General features: G+C 47.4%; 5 protein-coding genes across 5 annotated transcripts; 2 read left to right on the plus strand and 3 right to left on the minus strand.

Annotated features, from left to right (window-relative positions):
• Positions 1-1,045: 1,045 nt before the first annotated feature.
• Aud_009455 (uncharacterized protein) lies at positions 1,046-1,635 on the plus strand (the record flags this gene model as incomplete). The annotated part of the gene is made up of 2 exons (XM_043294307.1): positions 1,046-1,217; positions 1,277-1,635. The coding sequence occupies 2 exons, from the start codon at positions 1,046-1,048 to the stop codon at positions 1,633-1,635; spliced, it is 531 nt and encodes a 176-aa protein (XP_043150242.1).
• A 10,061-nt stretch (positions 1,636-11,696) lies between these two features.
• On the minus strand, positions 11,697-12,719 carry Aud_009456 (uncharacterized protein; the record flags this gene model as incomplete). Its single annotated transcript, XM_043294308.1, has 1 exon — positions 11,697-12,719. The coding sequence occupies one exon, from the start codon at positions 12,717-12,719 to the stop codon at positions 11,697-11,699; it is 1,023 nt and encodes a 340-aa protein (XP_043150243.1).
• A 2,136-nt stretch (positions 12,720-14,855) lies between these two features.
• Positions 14,856-15,713, minus strand: Aud_009457 (uncharacterized protein; the record flags this gene model as incomplete). Its single annotated transcript, XM_043294309.1, has 1 exon — positions 14,856-15,713. One exon carries the CDS (start codon positions 15,711-15,713, stop codon positions 14,856-14,858), a length of 858 nt encoding a protein of 285 aa, XP_043150244.1.
• A 1,590-nt stretch (positions 15,714-17,303) lies between these two features.
• On the plus strand, positions 17,304-18,771 carry Aud_009458 (questin oxidase family protein; the record flags this gene model as incomplete). Its single annotated transcript, XM_043294310.1, has 4 exons — positions 17,304-17,492; positions 17,560-17,714; positions 17,784-17,911; positions 17,972-18,771. The coding sequence occupies 4 exons, from the start codon at positions 17,304-17,306 to the stop codon at positions 18,769-18,771; spliced, it is 1,272 nt and encodes a 423-aa protein (XP_043150245.1).
• Positions 18,772-20,142: 1,371 nt separating this feature from the next.
• On the minus strand, positions 20,143-21,360 carry Aud_009459 (uncharacterized protein; the record flags this gene model as incomplete). Its single annotated transcript, XM_043294311.1, has 1 exon — positions 20,143-21,360. The coding sequence occupies one exon, from the start codon at positions 21,358-21,360 to the stop codon at positions 20,143-20,145; it is 1,218 nt and encodes a 405-aa protein (XP_043150246.1).
• Between the last annotated feature and the right edge of the window lie 509 nt (positions 21,361-21,869).

The following is a 21,869-nucleotide window of genomic DNA, read 5'->3' on the forward strand; positions in this document are numbered from 1 at the left end:
GATAAGTCACATCCCAGTGCTTCTAAAAAGGGTTTTCGTACCGTCATCCGTTCTTGGCCGATCAACAATGTCTGGGGATGAAGGTAAATCAAGAATACTGTGAAAGCAGCGCGCTCGACAGTCACTATACAAATATAGGGAAAATTATTGCTAGTATGAGTTCAAATCAAGGTTCAGAGAAGATAAGCATCAAAGCTTTCGGGAAGGTTTATAGCTACAACTTGCTTAGCAGGCTATGAAGAGATTCAATGATAAAGACAGGATGGTTTGGAAGAGAAGAGGAATGACCATTACTTGGGAAATGGCTGACATGGATCAAGGGAGCCGTGAGGAGAGGCGAATATGACGTAGAGTATAAGTAGCCGCGCCCAGAGATGACAGTAACGATAGCAAGGTGGAGCCTCAGCGGACGTGTGGAATAGATGGGTGGATCTTAGCAATTTGATGATGTTCCTCGGCTTCGCCTGCTTGCTGCATATACACTCTCCTTCCCATCTTAAATAAACACTCAGCTAGCCCAGGTAGTGAGTCCCTCTGCAGCTATACCTGTCGCCTTAGTCGCTGGTTGTTTTGTGCCAGCTTTTAGTGCAGTAGGGTGTCGATCCCCTTTGGATGCAAGTAACGATGGCACTCTGCATAGTCGTTCCACATCCCTAATAGGCTGAGGTAAAAGAACAGTAGTAACTAGACTGCAGCTACCCATCCTAAGCAGTATGCGTTCGTCTGCTTTTATGAATATTTCTGTCTCTGACCAGGTGACTCTGTAAATGATTTGAGAATATAGGCTGAGTCATGAAGTATGATTGATGGTTTTGCCTCCCACTCCGCTGCTTCTCGTGACCATGACACCGCATCTAATCCGCAGTCATCTCTCTACCGATTTGGAATTTAATACCACCATACTATTACTACCCTACTGAGCGCGTCTGATATGAACCTCTTGTGTGCTAAGTTTTGTACCTAGTATGCCAATGAAGCACATTTTCCTTGTAATCTTGACATTAGACTAACGCTGGTGACAGGGCGCCCACACTCAATGAGCAAGATGACGGAGCGTCTCGCTTCTTTGCCTCTTCGACTGATCATGTCGACTGAGATTGAACCCAATGCTATGGTGGAAGTGGACTTCACCTCGCAGGATCAAGAATCTAGGGGTATGCAACACTCAGGTCCTGCTACCACGAGTTCCAACGCACACAGTGCGAAAAGAACTCTCAGTATGATAAGCTTTCACTAGATTCTGGACAGTTTTACTTACATCTTGTTCTGCCCCCAGATACCCTTGTCCCGGAGTCCCCAGCCTGGACTGTTCGGTTCGATCGTTTCGTCCAGCAACACCGCCTCGTCGTCTGGCTTTTCGGCGGCGTTATCGCGTCCGTTTGCGGCCTGATCATCGGGTTTGCCTTGGGCAATGCCTGGTATGGCGTTGGAGCCTTCGGCCTAACCGGCTGGTACGTTAAATGGCTCGATGAGATCTTGCAGGATAAGCAGGCGGATGACGGACCTGGCTCTGTATCTGTTCGCATCTTGGTCGCAGGGTGGACCAAGGCCGAGCGTGAGCAGGACATTGCCGATGCTGAAATTGGCATCAGCAGTTGGTCCAGGACTGGAGGCCGTGCCGGACCTCGTGTCTGATGGCCAGTGTTATCTCTTTGTTTCTGACTTATTACTACAGATTTTTTAGGAGTTTGGTATTGTTGCTATTGATTTTGCAGCGAGTGGTGACTGCGGGCTTGTCTTACTCTCGCCCATTAGATGGTATGTTGCATATTTCTTTATGATCTTCTGCTCGGTGTTTCGGGCCTGCGAAATATCCATGGGGAACTACCAGGACCAATGCTGGTGGACTTCCTTTCACTTGTTGACATCTAGGAGTCCCATGTTTGTTTCAAGAACTATCACAGCAGGCATATAGCTGGTAACCTGATGCCTCTAGAGTATCCAAGTCTAGCTCACGCAACCGTCTTGGCAAGGTAGACGTCAAAAAGAACTGTAGATCATCAAGTGCGGTGATCCTTGCTAAGTGGTAGTTTAGATTAAAAAGTAGTAGGCCATAAAACGTTTATGTATAGAGCCCAGACACGGGTATTAGAGCTACATCGAAACTATCAAGGCCTCACATCTTTGTCAGGGTCGATAACAAAAGACATATTCAGAGATCCCTATTCAGAGATATTCCACGAGACTGGCCATAGGTGGAAGACTTAGTCTCCTTAGACTGATCGCCGTAGTGGGGTTTCACATGTTTCAGAAGCTGCTGTGGAACGTTGATCCCCCATCCCCTGTGGCTCCGCTCCCTGGCTTATCATCTTGTGATACAGTGGGGTGCAAAAAGTATTCGACCACCTCATCTTACCGCCTACTAGTAGCTAAACCTAGTTAGGAAGGAGAATACTAATTCCATTAATATTTCGTATACCAACCATCTGCCTCAATAACTGCCTTCACCCGGTTAGGCATGGTCCTTGATAGCTTTTGAAGAATAGTAGTATCTATAGCTTGCCATGCCTCCTTAGCTGCATGGATAAGTAATTGACGTGTTCCCTCAGTATTAGGTGCATCTTCCAGTTCTGGATAAAGCATATAGATCTTCTCCTTCATAAGTGACCAGAGGTTCTCAATTGGATTGAGATCAGGAGAGTATGGAGGCCAAACCATAATATCAATCTGTAGAGAATCAAGCACCTCTCTCACAATCCTTGCAGTATGGATTCTGGCATTATCCTGCATGAAAATATCACCAGGCTCAGTAAGCTCAGGAAGCCATGCTTGATAGAGATCTCTTATCACCCGGCCTGATACCCCCCCTCGTGGAGCTTCTGGATCACCATCCAGAGGGACTAAACCTGTACGTATCTCTTCACCAAAGCCTGCCCAAAACATCTGTCTAACACCCTTCCCTGTTCGTCGAGTGCAGACATCATGCTCATGGAGTTGATCTCTTGGTCGTCGGAATGTCCAGATTGGTCGGATACCAACACCTCTCTCAACTGAGCACTCGTCACTCCATTTAACACGTGCCCAATCTTCCGGTGTAAAGTGTTGATATTGGTTTGCCCAGTTAAGACGAGCTAAGGCTTGTTCCCCAGTAAGAGCTGGTCGACGAAGCTGTCTCCATTTGCGAAGACCAAGTTCTCGAAGAAGATATTGTAATGCTCTCTTTTTCACAGCACCATCTACCTCAGTAAGAAGATCTTGCATCTTTAGATGAGGAGAAGACTGACTTAGATCATAGAGATGATCCCTCTGCACCTCACTAAGCTGGCGAGGACGTCCAGAACGTGGTTTTGATTGATTATCAACGCGTTTTCGTTCATTCAAAACAGTCGATTTAATAGTTGAAAGAGGCACCTCAGGATGCTTAGCTCTAATCTTAGAATAGCTCCATCCAATGCTCTTTAACTCGCAGATTCGTGAGCGTAATTGAGGGCTCAATTCTTTGCCTTTACGGCCCATTTTGGTTGTACCGTTGTTGATATCTAGGTAATGGATAATGGATATCTACGCGTTTGGTAGTATTCTGCTGGCAGAATACTAGGCGGTAAGGTAAGGGGTGGTCGAATACTTTTTGCACCCCACTGTACGATCTCTAGTCTGGTCTGGGGAACCATCCAATAGATAAGCGTCCATCATCTGACAGTGGGGTAGCCCAAGTCCTTGCTGTTGCCAAGAGCTTCCGGCAAATCCGCGTTGCCGGAACCGGCCTAACCCCACCTACCTACTGATCCTGGTTTGCCACACCGGTGACGACACGACGCTGCCAAGTTTGTTTTAATAAGATATATGCCCAGGCACTACTGACTCATTTTGAGAAGGATATAGGTGCGCTTCTCCCATTATACCACTATTAAGGGCAACGAAGTTTCCAAGTCCTGTATAGCAAGGATGCATGCCCAGAAATCCCTAGCTTCTGTTCGCCTGGGATCTGGCGCGGTCAGTGCTTGCTCTACATACATGATATGTTCTTCACTGGTGTGTGGACCTATATCCTTTCTGTCGCTGCTTTATTTTCTGATCGAAATGTTCCGGATGCTTTCAAAATCACTGACTCCATCGACGGTAGTCCTATGACGGTCAGCAGATGACAGTCAACTTACCTCGCTACGCCATTATCCCAACGACTCTGGTCTATGGCTGCTCAACACCATTGCTCTACTACGGCGGTCGAAGCGATCAATATCAGGATCGTTTTGTGGTAGCCGGAATAGTAATATCTCTGTTGTCTGGGCTCCTAGTGTCATCAGGCAGACTGGATATTATGCTACAATATGTCATGGCGGGTTTATTGGCTACTCTCCTCCTCAGCTCACTGTTTCACATTGTCAGCCGAGGCCTATGGAAAAGAGACGACATCACGGGCGATAATGACGCGAAGGTTTAACGATTAGGGGCAGCATTAAGCCTTGTCATGACAACCGTGGAGTGGGCATTAAAAAAGTCTTTTGGTGGTTTTAAAAGTCGTCGGATATAGGACGTCCGTGTTATCATGCTGTGAACTACCCTGGGCGTGTAATAATGATCTCTTGTGTGTCATGAAATGGGGCCAGATGATAGTGAAAGGATAATGCCCTCCACACTAGGAACAAGATGGATACAGCTTGTCAAGTGCTTTGTAGATTATCATTTCAATTCTACCTTCACCAAGACAGCAGCAACTAGATAAGTGCCAGTAATCCCGTCATGACATCAGAAAAGGTGACCAGAGAATCAATGGTACGTCTGCTCGCAATAGTTTAGTGCAAGATGGCAACATAATGGTAGACAGTGCACCTCACGGCCATGAGCGATCCATTAGCACCCATTCACATCTATGGCGATGCCGAGGCCGCCATCGCAGGTGGTGGCTGGCCGTTACCCAACATAGTCCATGGTGTTCTGGCTGTGACAGCCGCCTCGATGTGAAAACGGTACCTAGCCACAACGTGCTCAATGCAGTGGACAGATAGATTGAATAACCTTTCTCATATCACAAAAATTGACAACCTCAAAGTGATGGCCAAGCCAGTACTGACTGGGCCGGGCTTTGGATACCTGGAAGGCAGCAGGAGTAGTCGTGAGTAGTGTTCTCTGCTTGTTGCGTGGTACTCTTGCAGTGTGATCACCATCGCTTGGCAGTGACATTCAGGGTGAGGTCTTTGTTTCTGGTCGTTGGGACCTTTGCATTTGGCTCGAGCTGTTGGCTTGATTTGGAAACGCTTTGCTCTCTATCGTCATTAGATGCTAGCTGTGAAATGACTCACCTCTCCTGCGAATTGAAGAGCCATCAGGTTGGCGGATCCTCTGCTCATCCACATTTTCTTCCACTGCATATTGCTCGTGCTTCTTGGGATGCGGTTGATTATCTTGTATATGAAAGCGGGCTGGTCGTCGGACAAGTGACAGTGAGTGGAGATCTGTTGTCTTAGCGGAAGAGGTTCGCTGAATCGTACTTTCTTGACATTAAGACCAGCGACATTGTTTGGAACAGCGATGGCACTTCGTCTTGTATACTTGTTTATTTCTTACTCCCTGGCGCCTTTCTCCCATTTGAAAGGAAGGAGCGCACGGCTTTGCAGGAGATCTGATCTTAAGAGGAACAGGTATAGAGCAATGTGAAGAAGCCAATCGAGCCAATGCAGCTTTTGAAGATGCAGAAGGAGCAGTTCATGGGATTGACGAGCCGAGTTTCTTCGATGATGAGTCCAAGTCAATTGTGCTGCTCCACCATATCTGTTGTTTGGGTTTGTGTTCCAGCCATTTTTGACGAAGTAGTTTCAGCAGTTGGTTGGACAATCTCAGCAGATTTGGCAAGCTCATCAGACACAGCAGGCTAAATATGTTGAGTAGTCGGGTAACTCGCGCTGCCTCGGCATGATTGAATACAGTGCGGGATAGATCTTCTGTCAGGCAGTTGGTCTAATGATGTGGACGTAAGTTCAACATCGAAGAGACTCTTCGAGCACTACATAAACCCACAGGTTGATGCACAATCGTGGCTCTGACGAATCCTAGTTATCAGTTCATGATTCTAGGCGGCAGGGTCTTGCGTTGAAGAGTACCTTTGGATATAAGCAAGGCTGGCCTGTTCCGCAGTATATTGGCTGCATTTCAGACATTCTAGGAGGATAGAACGCCGTCAATGTCCGTAACCTGCTGGATGGTAGGATGGGGATGTACGCAGATGCGGTAATGCACGTTGTAAATTCGAAGCGGGTCGCTGCCAATATCGCTGGTCATGTATAGCTCTAGAGCCTTATCTCGTGACGATCGTTTCTCGGCCACTACTTACCCTTACGCCTGAACACTGCCCATCTTGTGCTTTCACCTAGCACTGTTACCCAGGACCGAATGCTGGACTTGAAGCATTAATAGCAGGGCGCGTGTTTCGAGTCCCGTTCCTAACTAGCTAAAACGGCGTATCTGTGACGTGTCATGTCGGTCATCATCTGTATCTATATTTCTAATTCTGAACGTCTTTTGGAATGACACTCACAACCCTCGAGGACCCCGATCGCTTTAGGTCAGATGCGAGGGTTCTAACTGGCGAACAACTGGAGGGTTTGGACACTTTGAATTGCATCGATGAAGAGTCACTGGGCGGACACTATCGGGTGGTCGGGACTGCGTCGCTGGGAGAAAGAAAGCTGCGAATACAGGAGGGACAGCATGAGCTCTGGCGGTTCAGCTTACAGGACGGCCCAGATATGGCAGTGAGTCGCATGCCGTCAGCGCCGCAAAGCCGGGCATATGCGCGACTTAATTCCTCCTCCGGACGAGTCTGCGTCGGTGGGTCCGCAGGACGGCTAAGCTCTCCAGCCATTTATTCTTACCCGCCACTCAGCAGGTCTGGTAAGCTGGGAATAATCCGCTCAAAGCGGCTGATGTGGTAGTACTCAAGGCGTTCTGTGTTATAAGTAGGTTAGTATTGTAGCATCTCGCATTGGAGCAAATAGCAATACCTGCGCCATATAGATTAGTTCCGCCCTCCAAAGCAAGACTGTAGTAGGAACGGACAATGGGCTCGCGAGTTCGTCTCCTCGGCAACATGGTGCTCCTGGAGCCAGAGTGCTACGCTTCGCTTCCCTGTACAAGAAAGCTGGAAAGAGGGTAGGTTGTGCGTATGCTTCTCTGTGATAAGAATATGTTAAAGAGGTCAATATATAGGGTGACCGAAATACAAGAAATACATATGATGTGGGAGGCAACCTACCTTTTCTATATCAGAAGAGGTCCAACCAAGCAAACCGCGAATGGTTTTCAGGCAATCTCTCCTTCAATCCTCTGTTATTAGCAAAGCTAAAGATGTACTTTAAACCAAGACAGCTGCAGCTCAGGAAGGCATGAATTTATAGACGGCCTGCTAGTTAAGAGAAGGCTTATTTATCATCTATTTACAAACAATCACATTTACGGCTCGTGAAATATTTATTCACTAATAACGCAAGAGAAAAATTCTCATATTTAATTGGAACTAAGGCTTTAATGTGGGCACATGGACAGCAGTTCATGGAGACGGTTTGCTCATTCAATTTAGACAATCAGTCAAATAGTTCACGCCAGGATGCACATTCTGTCAATATAAACCTGAATTTTCGGGGCATGGAGGGGAAATCAAGACTACCTGAACCGACTCGACCAGTTGGTAGGACGCTACAAGACTGAGAATAGGTCATACATGTGGGTTATCTCTCGGGCTCAAGCTATCGCGCTGGGACTATGGCATCGCTTGACTGGCTGGCAACATGAGGCGCGGGTGCAGTTTACCTCATCTATTAAACTTTGACGCCCCAGGTCAAAATAGTTTATTTCAGCCCGCCCAGATACCGTGTGTTAATGGATGGCTAAACTGTATTTGCACCTCACGTTGATAGTAGATCAAACTAAACATTGACCTTCTTATTCAAAGAAACGAGATTTAGTGTTCCTACTTCATGTCCTGTATACAGTTTGCATGCTCCTTATGCGCGAAGGCGTAGCTCATATGCAAGTGAGTAGAATGCAATATTCTTGAAGTTTATTTCTTTTATAGTCTTCTAAGTCATGCTTAGATATAGCTATTCCCATAGTGCTAAGTAGCATTCTGTTATGACCAACACAGCCGCATTAGCGCAAGACGGATATGACTGGCAGAATCCAAAGGATTATCGATTGCCAATCAATCTTAAAAATAATCACTGATTAATCCAGAGAAACGCTTAATCCGGATAGACCTCCCGCAGGAAAACAGTTCAGTTATACGTACCTTACATCTTATAAATCAGAATTGTTAGTGGCTTTCGAGACATCTGGTTCAAAGTTCCTCCGCTAGGCATAATCTTTATGATCATCGCCTACTTTGCGTTCATTCTTCTCCAGATTCCTTATTATGAGATCCAACGCGGCTGGCATTACGCCCTCTACGGCGTACGTTCCGCGTGGCTTGCTATCACACAGCTCCCCTTGATTATACTGCCAGCAAGTATTATTAGCCTATTGACGTGTGTGCCATATGAAAGCTGAATATCTATCACCGCTGGGTCGCTCGAGATTTCCTCTTTCTCGCTACCGTCCATTTTGCGTTCTTGATTACTAACTGGCAGTATTATGATGGCTTGACAAAGCTAGAGTCAAGCACAATATTAGCCTAATTGTAGTAGCAACAGAGACGAAGTCACATTTTCATTGGATACTGTCTCCCGTCAGTAAAGACGTGGCTTGTCCTTTGGTCGGCTCGGATACAGATAAGACGGGGATGGATCGGTACGGAGTAGTCGTTCATTCTAGGAGCCTCTTCGGGACAGAGAAGTGGAACTTGATTTGTACTATCAGCACTGATTAGCTCGAAGATGACATCATGACTGGTTTTCTGGAAACGGAGTGACAACAATAACAACGAACCAATGTTGAAAGAAGCACTAAAACGCGAACACTACAGACAGACAAACTACCAGCCTATCACCTCAATGTAGATGCATCACAGTATAATAGCTCTCGACTTGTAGGGTTCTTGGTACATATAAGAACATAGGATATGCATTGACATTATAGTACACCGCATTCCGTTCTAGTCATCCTCAGCTTTCACATAAATTTCTGCTTTGCAACATTGCTTCGGGAACCATCAATATTAATGACTCGGATGCCAGCTTCTGAGCAGCGACGCGCTTCAAGGAATAACGTTAGGCACCATAGCTGCATTTCTCCGCTCTCCCCGCTTTATTCGTCAAGTTTCATCTGGGGCCTTTGGCTCGATATTATGTTTACTCGAACATCATATTCCTCTTCCTGTGGATTATCAATCATGATACACTATCTAAGTTATCCCACACGATGCGTGCTGATTAGCTTGTCGAAGATGATCCTGCAGCTATCGAGGCAATGATCCACTTTATGCATGGTTTCAACTATATGACAGTAGTTGCAGCGATCGCAGCTGGACATCCCCAATGCGTTTCAACGTCAAAGTCTGCCAGGTTGAGGATAGATACAGTATCCCACGATTGAAAGCACATGCAAGGGAAAAGTCTACAAAATTATTGAAAAGTGCTGGCAATTGGATGATTACTGTCCCATTGCTATTGCAAATGGATTAGAGTTTTCCACAGTCCAGTCAGTGCTAAGACAGAATAGAAAGTCGAGCACGACGACACAGGCTAAAGCAGGGGATTCGGCTTCGTTTCATATGATACTGAAAATGACGCTGAACAGGCAACCAATGCTTTATACGGTAGAATGTAAGATCCTAGGATAGAGTCCCCATATACAGAGCTAATTCATGGCTTCACGGGCCCTAAGCTGGACAGTAGAGCAATCAAAGTAAGGTATGAGGGTCGCGGACGATTGCGCGGGGGGATTATACTAGGTGTCTGAGAAGGGTTTTAAGAATCAAATCTTAATTTAGTCATTATTAGTGGAAGAGGATAGAGTGATTTAGGTTAACGAAGACCTGATGAGAGAAAAAAACTAAGGAAGATCACTACGGCTGAGACTCTAAATAGTGTCATTTTCATAGGCAAAATCCTTAAGGTTCATGTAGGAGGCTTAACCCTCCCTGGTGAAGGAATCTTTTCAGAATCTTGTGGTCTCAGTCAATGCATATGATTAGGGGTTGAGAACAATTGCATATTCAAACCTATGCTAACTTGCGGAATCAACCCTCTACCCGAACTTTATCCGCCTGCATACCTTTCTGCCCTTGAGTTACTTCGAAAGAGACCGATTGCCCCTCTTTAAGGGTGGCTCTATATCCACTTGTTTCAATTGCCCGAAAGTGAACAAATAAATCTGGGCCAGACTCTGGGGTAATAAAGCCATATCCCTTTTCATCATTAAACCATTTGACGATTCCATTTTGACGCTCGGACATTGTAAGACTGACAGAGACATTACTTGGTTAGATGAGAATAAGTGTATAGGGCATAGAAATCCTTACACTTCTGGGGAGATGATTTATTAAATTATATAGGAATTTTCACTATCTGAAAAAAGCTTCTCTTGTGTCTTGTCAAAGATCTACTTTATCAAGGTAGATCAGCCTGTTAACCAGGTAAGGATGCCAGTGCCACGTAAGGTCAATGATAGGAAAAAAATGGTTAAGGTAAATCAAGATTAAACCTTACAGATCCCCCAGGACGTGGGATCTTTATAAGCTTGTTCAACACGGATCTCGGATGCTCACGGAAGTAATAAAGGTCATGACGGGATCTACCTAGAAACGGAGGTGGGAGCCGGCGGTTCCGCCGCGGTAGCTTTCGCCAAGAAGCACACTCAGCCGATGAATCACGGACCGAACAAGGATAGTTGCACGTGTATGTACGCGGACATGCCTGGCGAGATGCTCTTCTTTTAAAAAGGACATTGAGCACCACGTGCAGGGTCGTAGATGCCTGGTGCGGGCTAATTGATCCTGCATGGCTCCAATATTCTCGGGGATGGGTGTTGAAGTTGGGAGTGAACAAGAGGGCCGCTTGGAAGGGATGGCAAACACGCGCTGTCTGGTTGATTCAACCATCTTCATCACGTGTCGAGACTGATCCTGTAGCTTCTCCTCATCTTCTTCCCTCCCTACTGTCTGCTTCGGCCTCATTCGCGGGTAGTCGAGCTCGGGATCAGGGTTAGTGTCGGTATCCTCGTTAAAAGATATTCTGTCAGCTAGTCTCTCATCGCTCTGCTCCTTTGATCTCCCACAGAGTCTCTTGTACATATTCAACAACAGATTGAGAGAGTCCCTCCCTTTTCCTGGTGCCACTGTACCTCCGCAATAGCATTCTTGGCACCACATCTTGACATTACTTATTTTGATCCAGCTGGCTTGGCGGGAATATCGTAGTACGTTTTTGCGCCTCTCCTTCGATGTATGGTAATGCTTCCCTTCCAATGCCTACCTGAATTTTTCGCTTGCATCTCCAGAGCTTCTTGTCATGGATGGAGACCTGAGCATGAATGAATATGCAGGCAACCCACCGCTGTGACGGCCAGCATCGTTCATTCCTAGCGTTGCCTGAGCCACCTTACGGTAGTGGAGTCAGCATTTCCTGGAAACTGACTCTGGTTTCGATTTAAATTTCCAGTAGCCGGTCAGAGTTGCGATGGAATGAACAATTCGCAAGTCCCTCCTGGGTGCACTCCATTGTAGACATGTTATAAGCTTCCTTTAGGATGCAGCGAACCGAGTAATTGAATCAAGATAATGAAATTATCTATGTAATAAATTGCTCTACACCTTATAAAATATTATATCAGAGATGCCCAGCCTCTTGATAATAACGCTTTGCGCCCTCGTGAAGCGGGATGGGGGATCGAGCCATCTTGGCAGGACAAAGTGGATATGTCAACGGAGATCTGTCAGGCTTGAGGTGCTTATACTGGCCCTCAATGGCGGACCTAGTCTCCACCAGGCACCAGGTCAAAAGATGGGCGACGTCCTCGGGTAAATCGTCACGGACGAGGATGACAAAGTCTGAAAAGTCGAGCGTGTGGAGGGGCTCAATGAGGGTCGACCAGAAGCCTGCCGGCAGGGGGTCAGGATCCTGAGCCGCGGTGTTTGGATATTTCTCGGCGAAGCGAGCTAGAGCTGAAGCCTCAGCGGCCAGGGCATCGTATTTGCCATTTTCCATGATGTCCGCCCACCACGGCGTCATGACGGCCTCTTGCAGCAGCGCATCAGCTTCGCCAGCCTGGACGAGGGCGATGGCCTGCTCGGGACGGTGTGCCGTGACGTACTTGCCGCCCCACGACTCGAGGACTTCAGCAGTAATGCTGTGGCACTCCATGAAGGCATAGGCTGTGAAGCCAATAAAATTGGTGCCGTCGTTGGTGGACGTGGCGATGCGTAGTGCAGGGCGCTTCTGGCGCAAGTCCTCGAATGACTTGATCCCATATTTGGGGTGGATGGCCAAGATCATGCGGTCATTTTGCGGCAGCACGCCGAGGGCACGCAGCGAAGGCATTGGGCCGTAAGGGGCAAAGATGCCTTGGCCGATGAGAGCAGTGCTTATCATTTGTGCCGGCGTCGCAACGGCAAGCTGCGCCTCCCCGCGGAACACGTCGAGGACAGCTTCGATGCCGCCGTAGCGGATGTTCCAGATCCCGACACGACTATCCCCCCCTGCTCGATCGCAGAACTGTTGAGTCAACCATGAACAGATCCGATGGAAGTTGGCCATGCCCCAGTCGCCCACAAAGTTGAGTCTAATGGACCGCTCAAGTCGAGGGCCACGACTCTGCTGCTCCAAGATATCCTTGACATTTGGTGTGGCCATCCTTGCCTTGCCTTGGTCCTTGCAAGCGTGTTAAAAGAAGTGGAGTAAGATAGAGAGACTCTCTGTTAGGATAAGGGTCTGGACAGTGTGGTGTGGGAAGAGGGTGATTGACAACACAACGACGGTGATATGTACTGTCTTTGTCAGTCCAGACAGTACACACTATCGCTCATTCCGCAGAACGAGGAAGGGAGCCTAATGCACCCAATCCCCGGTTTCTTAAACACCATGGAACTCTGGATAAACAAATAAAAATATGTGGAGTGGCGGGACCGATGACTGCACCTCAGCGCCTGAAGCGGGACGCTGGGCCGGCTCCTCAAGAGATGTGCAATGCAACTCCGCACTTTCCCCACCTCGCCAAACAATATATCATCCCCTAGTTGTTTTTTACTTCCTTTTCCTTTGGTTTGAAGAGGTCAAATATAGTACTGATCTGAAAAGCAGAGATTACATGAGAGTCTTTGCAATCAAGACGTGGTATAATATGGCCAGCGAACGTCAATTAGTTTGTCTCACTATTCTATCCTATAAAAGGGCTTAAATTAGTGAACAATCCTATCGCGATTACATGCTAAACACGCACGCTCCTCTTGTTGGCAAACTACTTGAGAAATACGGAGCTTTGCATTGGGCTATGGTGAGGGCGATTGCCTCTACCCTTCTCGATATTGCTGATTTTAGGTCTATCCAACCTAGACACATAATACTAACATGACGCGGCCACTAACCGATGCCCTTCATGACGAACAATTCATTTACACTGCCGACTATCACTGCGTCGTGCAATTTATTCTTCCTGACATCGAATGTTTTGCGAAAATGCAGGAAGATCCATTCTACATAGAAAATATCAAACCCGACCATGAGCGGTTTGCTGATTCAGAGAAGTCAAAGTGAGCTAATTTTTTGCTGTTACTCCTGCCATTTTAAACCCTGATCCCAAAGTGAACGGACACTAACAATTCTGACTAGATTCATAGTAGGATATTACACAAAGCTCATGGAAGATGGGCGATTCCTGTGGCCCGTCGCTGGGTAGTGGAATATACGCACCTCAAACTTTGGCAATGATCGTGTTCTCTCCATTCTGGCTCAGAAAAATCCAGTACCACATGCGGCGGGTTTGGCTGCCCGATTTAAGCTAGAACAGGGTATTTATCTTGCCATAATTGGAGTTACCGCTCTCAGTGCAGAATGAGTAGTAGATCTGTGGGAATCCGGAGCTCTCATCTTCATCAAGTACATGGGCTGCCAGAATGAGTGGAAGTGGCTGTCACTTGTAGGCTTCTTCCCCACAAGCCGCACCAAAAGCCGAAACCCGCAAACACCGTAGAACCACTGATCCTACTATCCTGCTCTACCGCTTTATCACAGATGCGGGACCTGAATGCCCAAAGGAATACCAAGACTATACTCAATCTACGCTGGAACCTTCTCTAGCACCTCTCCAGTCGAAAGGGGAAAATAGAATCCCTTTTATCTTGGCGACTCCACTATTATCATTCATCTTTATCAGCGGCTTTATCTGCGTTTGGCGCGCCTTGCCCGGATAGGTTTTCGCGGGACACAGGCATCAAGCAGTGTCCGCTTTCACAAATACTTGCTAGGACGTGGCAGGCGTGGTGGGGATGCTTTCAAACATGGAGGGGCCACAAAGCTCGATAGTTCTCAAAAGAGATTTTTCAGGATTAGCGACAACACCGTCTAGCGGATGACAGTGTTACAGTACGAACCGTGGTCAGGCCAAATGCCTTGTAGATATCAAACTAGCCGAATGAAATGAGAAGTAGGAAAAGTAGAGCAAACGTGGATAGATCGATATTCCTTGCTTTCGCGGGTTGTGATGGGTATGCAATTGGGTCTTAGAGGGCAACCCCTCTGACAAAAATGAAACCATGAGAGAAAAGGGGGACAAAGGGCTCAGAACGGAAAAAGTGTGTTCTAGCTACTATTCTGGCCTGGTGAAGGCACCCGTTAGGTATACATCAGTGGAAATTCCAGCATGCTTTATTTCGAGGCACATGACAGCTGCATACATTCCTCCTAATCAAGACCCTAAGAGATTTATGCACGCTGATACAACAAGCCGCGACTAAAGTTGGGAGTCCGCGTCGCCATGGTCAACCGTCACCTTCAATCCCTTTTCGAGCTCTTTGATCGGCTTCGGAGGCGTGCTGTGATCCAGTATTCTGCCTGCCAATAACCAGGTATGAATTGGAATGCGAGACCACGGAAAACCTTGCCGAGCACGAAAGGCGCGTAAAACACGGGATTCTCCGCTCGCGCACTCGACACTCCGATGCGAGGCAGATTCCCCAATGGAGCAGAGGTACAGATACGTACGAATCCCTCAGCCAAGTCCTCATATGAGCAGGCTATATAGGCAAATTCGGTGCTCAGGACACAGCCTGTTGGTTTCTCTTCAACGAGAGCATTTGGCTGGATAAGTGTAACGGAGAGAAGTTCTGGCACAGCTAGAAGCATCTCCTGGGCTTTAATTAAGTCATTGTAAGGCTTATCAAATGCGGTTCGAATCATCCAATGTAAAATGGCTGGTCGGGCGGCTGCGAATCGGGGGTTCATAGTCGCGGAGGACAGCATGATGAGGCGAGGCTGAATCGAAGATTCATTCTTGCTTTGGAGGGTTGACAGAGCTTTAATCGTTGCTCGAGCAAAATCCTCAAGAACAGTAACTCCTGGGATGTTCTCATTCTCTCCCAATGTGCAAATGATTGTGCTAGCTTCAGCAAGACAATTCTGAATCACAGCATGATCTTTGATACTTCCCTCAAAGACTCTCACTCGGCAGTCATTTGATAGTGAAGGAAACAGTATTTCTAGCTTAGTTCGGGAGCGAACGTAGATATTGATACCATGTGCAGAGACCTCCGCGTTCTCCAATAGCTTCTTCAGGACCATTCGACCAGTATTACCGGTGGCACCTAGCAGGGCAAGGCGGCCAGGGCCAGATTTGACATTCGACTTGGCCATGTAAGCGATCCAATTTGTCTGATAAGCGGCGTGAAGTATGAGGGATTCAAAGTATAATGTCTATGCTAAAACACCTGAAACCTTGCCATAGCCAGCTATTTATGATATAGACAGTAAAAGCCACTCATGTATATATGGAATATTGGACGTATTTCCTTGGTATTGGAAAAAGGACCAAACGTCCCTCCCATCCGGTAAAATTGCGTGGAACAAGAAAGATACCCAAATGCGGGAACCAAGACTCGATCATATACAATATTGAGCAGCCTGATGACTCGATTGAGGACTGGCGCCATCCTCAAGTTTGATAGGATGAAAATCTATATTGGAGTTTAAGCGAGCATCTCTCTGGAGCCGCGGCCAATGAAAAATAGACATAAACATGACATTGAAAATGTATCTCTCCGCAATCACCTCTCTGATGTTACTGACATAGCACCACCGTGCAATACGACAACACACTAACGATACAGCCCCGTTCAGAAACTCGAGATCTTAGATCACCAACTTTCCGACGATGGTTCCTTGGTCATAGCGCACCTTGGCCTTCGGTAATTAAATAAACTCTTAATTCCGACGATAGCCCGGTCATAGCAAGCGGTGGGCCTCAAGAGCCAGCGCTTAATTTACAAGTTCTCCCCGTTCCACATTCCTCTGTGCATTTGGGGTGGGCGGTCACTTGTTGATTTTGCTTATTTGGACACCGAGATCCCCAGAGGTTGCGTAACGGTGTTCCTGTAGCCTAAGAAGTTGCAGTGTCCAGTATCAAATTCAGGGCCTGCGAGTAAGCCAGCACGGACAGTCAATCGAATGTCGTGGTCAAGCAAGTCCGTGGTGCCGTCTTCAAGCGATATGATATTTCATAGTTCAACCCCGAATGGCACTGATCTATAAACAAAGCTTGTCAGCCATTTCGAGACAAGGGTCGAAAGTGTTACTCTCCACACCCACCTCGGGCTTTGCCGCAATCCCACTCAGTCTTGTAAGCCAGGCCAGTGCAGCAAAAATGGGGCACGAGGAAGGAAAAATCCTTGTCTGCGGGACCGACCCACTGATCCCCAGATGCCGCAGGACTAGTCCCGCAGCCCAGTCCCACCTGTTTTTTCAATTAACGTTGTGTCGGAAGAACCGCCAATTCATTTGACTTCTGACGAGCGTCTTGAGTGTAATTAATGCCTATTCGGAAATTGCGATCTGATTGGTACTGAGAGCTCCAGGTCGGATGGACTCCAGCAAAAAAAGAGACAAGTATCGTACGCTTGGAATCGTTTGGTATGTGCCAGTGCCCAAAGGCAAATAAAAAACCAAGGAGCGCAAAATCCGACTGAGCCCGCAGAGCCCGCAGAGCCCGTCGTCTACCATATGTGCTACATCGACCCCCGCAACAACGTTAAGCTCAACTTAGTTCTCCACAATATATTGCAAGATAGCAAAATGAATTACCAAAGACGAAGGAATATAGCAGTTTGCCGCAAAATGTGGTCCAGCAGACGGCACCAATTATTTATCCACCAGCATTTTCGACAAAGAGAACCAATATTTCTTCTAGTCGCTTTTATCATCTGGTAAAGTCTCTCGTAACAAACTACAATGGAAGAAGCTCCCCCACTCGTGCGACTTCCCTCGCCAACGCTCCCGCCGGTTCTCAAACCCGTGTTCACTCTTGAGGGCCACAATGACGAAAGAGCTACAACTCTGCGACGGCTCTTGGAGAAGGGCCATGTCTCGGTAGCACCGCTTCGAGAGCCGAAGTTAATTCTTCACAGTCATCTCCCTCACGTATGTCAAGAACTCGGCGCCCTGAAATGCATATACTCTGAACGATGATGTTTACGCTACTTTTTAGCTTCTTGGATCGGCCTACCTTCTTGGTGCGAGCAGCACATTGCTTGAAGAGCTTTATAAGCATGAGGTTTCGACTCTTGTCCAGGTTGATGACAGTTTCATCCGAGGCGATGCAGTCACAAGGGAAAATTGGAGGGACTTTTTGACTCAAAAAAGGTATCACCATGACTCCATCAAATCTGCAAAGTTTGAACTATTTCGGACTCAAGCTAACTGCTTGGGTAGCTACACGGTCGCTTATGTGGACTTTTTTGACGAGGAGATCAAGCAACAAGATGGGGACTGGAGGCAGGTCCTGAAGTCGTACCTGTTCTCTGGGTCGGAACCTCTTATCAATGGTTATGCAGGTGGTCGTAAGTTTGATGTTCTCCCCGTCGCTCAGAACTTGACAGTTAGCTAACGTTGCCCTATAGTGGGCCACCCTTTTATCCACTTGGCTTACTCATGGGAGCTTCAGTCTCCTACTGTAGCTTCGGAGGCTCTGTCCTTAGGGTGCACCGAGTACTTCGGAGTGCACCATCTTCTTGATCAATATCCTCCAGATAACTCCACTTACAAGACGACAAGCCTTGCCAACGTTATCCATCGAATATATAAAGACAAGCGGTTTGACAACCTGTTCCCCGAACAAGGGATTACCAATATCGAGGTTCTGCTGCAAAAACGGTACGAGGCCGTTCTAGAGCACTGGAACGCATGGCATGTGTCGGATTCTTTTGTGCAACTGGAACACTGCTGTGATTTGTCAGTGCTTTTGGCACTCGGAACAGCAAATCGCGAGACCAAGTATGACTTCTATCTGGTGCATACAATGACTGTCGCGCACGCCCTTCGCGTTTTGTGGGATCAGTTCCCTGCGGAGCAACGCATTTGTATCATGCGACAATACGCGCTTTTCTTAATCTTGGTATACATTTGCCAAAAGAAGCCGGCCTTCGAAGCCAACATCATCGATACAATACTGTCCGTGGAACTTGGTGGACAGGACTGGGAGTCTGTGCGGGCGAAAGCGTTGGGCCATCGGTGGCTTAAAGACTCGCACTTCTTTAAGGTCGTGCGAGCCCCCATGGCATTCGAAGAGACTTACGGGAAGAAGGACAACTTTTACCTCAAGGCATCCGCTAAGTTCGTCGCTGAGTTCGATGGTTGGGAAGGCTTTGGCCTTGGTGTTGAAGGCTTTCTCCCTAGTCGTGATGGCTACAAGCCGACTTGAAACCTGACTACAGATTGTAGTAGGTGTCACCGCCTCAGACATGAGCCGGTTGTGTTTGGTATGCAACGAAAGTTTTGATAAATACTGCCATAACTCAGATGGAACAGACATTAATTCAAACCATCTTCAGCTCTTCCACCTCACAGGGTGGGCGTCTCGTGCTAGGCTCTTGATCGTAGTATCATGAAACGCCAACAGCAGTCGAAAGAGATTCATGCTGTAGTCAATCTGCGCTACGAGTAGAAGAACAAACTTTTACCTGCATAAGAACTTTTGAAACAGTACCTGTTTGCTACCCGCATGTCATCTGAAATGCTTGAGAACTGAACCCCGTCTATCGTCGCAGGCGATCTCTAGCCCATGTGAGTGGAAGGCAAGACAGCGCAACAGAGTTGGAATGAATTAGCTTCCATGACAGACATAGTTGACAAAAATACCGCTCCCTTTATTGCAGCTACTCAGACGCGTGCCATGGACGATGTCCATAATCTTTTTAGAACTATCCTGACGTATTCAGGGCATCCACGAAAGGCTGCATGGGCAACTGTAGTCTTAGGCGTGGGCCTGGAGGATGGGTCGAAATCATGGCGACAGCGACGTTGTTAATTTAATGTGAGCCTCAGGACAAGCATCCTGGTTTGCCCATAGGGGCTAAACTTGGCCCGAAGAAAGGAGTATCTCCATGCCACATTGTGCATCTTCATTTATCTCAGAATATCATCATCCCCATCATCATAATTTACTGTATTTTACTATATAATACGGGTAAGGTTTCGAACGGTTCGCGACCTCATGCCGTTCGGTGGCATTCCAGAAACAGTTTATGCCTTTTTTCAAATGTTGCCGTTGTGGGTTGTGCAGCATGGCCCTCAGACAAGGTTCTTGGAAGCTACGATTCATTCATGATATGATCCAGAGCCATTCACTAGCAACGTCTCAAATGATATAAAGAAGCTGAATGAAGCGAGCGTACGATCAAGAATATCTGCGGAAATGTTCACGCAACCCCCAATTGAGTTGGCCGGAGACAAACCATCACCCCATCGATGGAAGCATCACGCATGGGATCATTTGGTGGCAAAATCTGCCCTCTTTCTAGATGGAATGGCCGTCGTTCTCTGAGAAGAATTCCAGACGCAAGTCACTATCTCCAATATCCGTAGGCCCCTTGTTTCTCGAGGATGAAGCGGGTCGACAGCAAGATAGGGAGCAAAATGCCGACGTACGAGAGCTCTATTCCATCCCTTGAACTATGTCTGTGACGATTATGCTTAATTTATACCCTGAGACTCTACAAGTATTAGAATAGGAGGAGCCGTAAAACTCTAAGTGTTATTGTCACTATCTTGTCTTCGTCCACAGCCATCGACCTCATTGACGCGATGAAACAGGATCATCAAACTGTCCAAGTATCCTTGGACCATCGCTCGCAAACATGCTTTCAACACCCTCCTGCGCACATCTGCCTGCGGCAATCGCTCCGGCAAAGCAACCCACGGCGGCCAGGGGTGCAAGGGGTCCACTGGCAGCAACAACAGCATACGAAGCCAATACACCGCACCATGTAGTACCCACCCCGGCTGCAACAGACGCAAGAGATTCCCATTCATTCGGTGATGATAAATTTCCAATGCGTTCCAGACTTAGCAAGTCTGAGGACACATTTCCGATAGCTGGAAGGTTAAACCAAACGTAAGGCTTGGAATCATGAATATCGCCCCGAACGGTGAGTGGGAAAAGTTGCTTCGGGAAATCTAAGGGTTCTTTGACCACCATTGGGCGATAAGCGGGAATGAGAATATAAAACCGAGCCTGTGTCCCGTCTTCGTCCAATTGTTGCCTCAAAAACAACATCCACGCGCACAGAGAATCAAGATTGTCAGACAATCCTAGGAAGTTTTGAGGCAGGGGGTCGTGCTTCGCATGATCAAAAAATTCAGCATGCCAGTCCGTATCAGGATGATAAAGAAAATATATGTGTTTGCCACCAGGAGGCGTATTATGGATCTCATGTCTGATGCTTTTGTCGACTTGTCTAGCAAAAGCTGTGGGTGCAGATAGACCAGTTTGCGCCTGGAGTTCTCGATGGATTTTCCTCCCAATTTCTTCAAGGGCTGACGAGCCTTGAAGAACGTCTAACCAGTACACAGCGGCGTTCGACCCAGCTATGAAAGCATAGAAAAGCTCCAAGTAGTTTCGCCGCTGAAAGTAGGTGGCAAGAACAGAAACAAAGCACTTCACAGTAGGGATTCCGTCCCTGAAGGCTTCTCCTGTAAGGACCATCTCACGGCGAAGAGCTTCGCCACTAAGCGCCATCTCAATGCGACGGGCTTCACCACTAAGCGTCATTTCAAGGCGACGGGCCTCACCACTAAGCGTCATCTCACGGCGACAAGCTTCACCACTAAGCGTCATCTCACGACGTTCAAAGCGACCGTTCTGAAAGTCGGTGTATATGCCCACCAGGTCCCTCAGGGCGGCTACCAAGGCTGGTGCTGATGTGGGAATTGCCAGAGCCCAATCGCCTCCTCTGTTATCGAATAATCTTAGGTCTTTCGAGCTCGACACTGTTGAGCTTTTTTGACCCATGGCTGGACACAAAAAGAGAAGTAATCTAGCTGTCAAGCCTGTCGAACCGAAGATCGTAAGTTAGCGTGTGGAATGAGGCCAAGGAGGAGAATTAATTCAATATTGTGAACAAAAGTTCTAGTCAAGCCAGAGGGGCAGTAATAAATATATATCGCCGCCTGACCTCAAGATATTTTTAGATCTGTTACTCCTGTCTGGCTGCAAGTAAGCGCCCATACTGTATTGTTTCTTGGACAATAGGTTGGTAAACCCACGAGGTCTGGTTCACTTCTTTGCCTCTTTGTGCATATATATGGTTTCGCATGTTGCATGTCGCAAATATCCCGATCAGGGGGGAAGGGGGATGGTGGTTCATCCTTGTCCAATCCATTCCATTTTGTCAGGCACATGGGCGGCAAACCAGGTACCTTTGTTGGCTTCAGGATATGGTGAAGCCATTGCGCAGTGTCGACTCCACAAACGTTGTTCAGTCAATATATTACTTGTAGAGACCTAAGCGCCGGTGATGT

Source organism: Aspergillus udagawae, assembly GCF_001078395.1.
Source record: "Aspergillus udagawae IFM 46973 DNA, scaffold_7, whole genome shotgun sequence".
NCBI lineage: Eukaryota > Fungi > Ascomycota > Eurotiomycetes > Eurotiales > Aspergillaceae > Aspergillus > Aspergillus udagawae.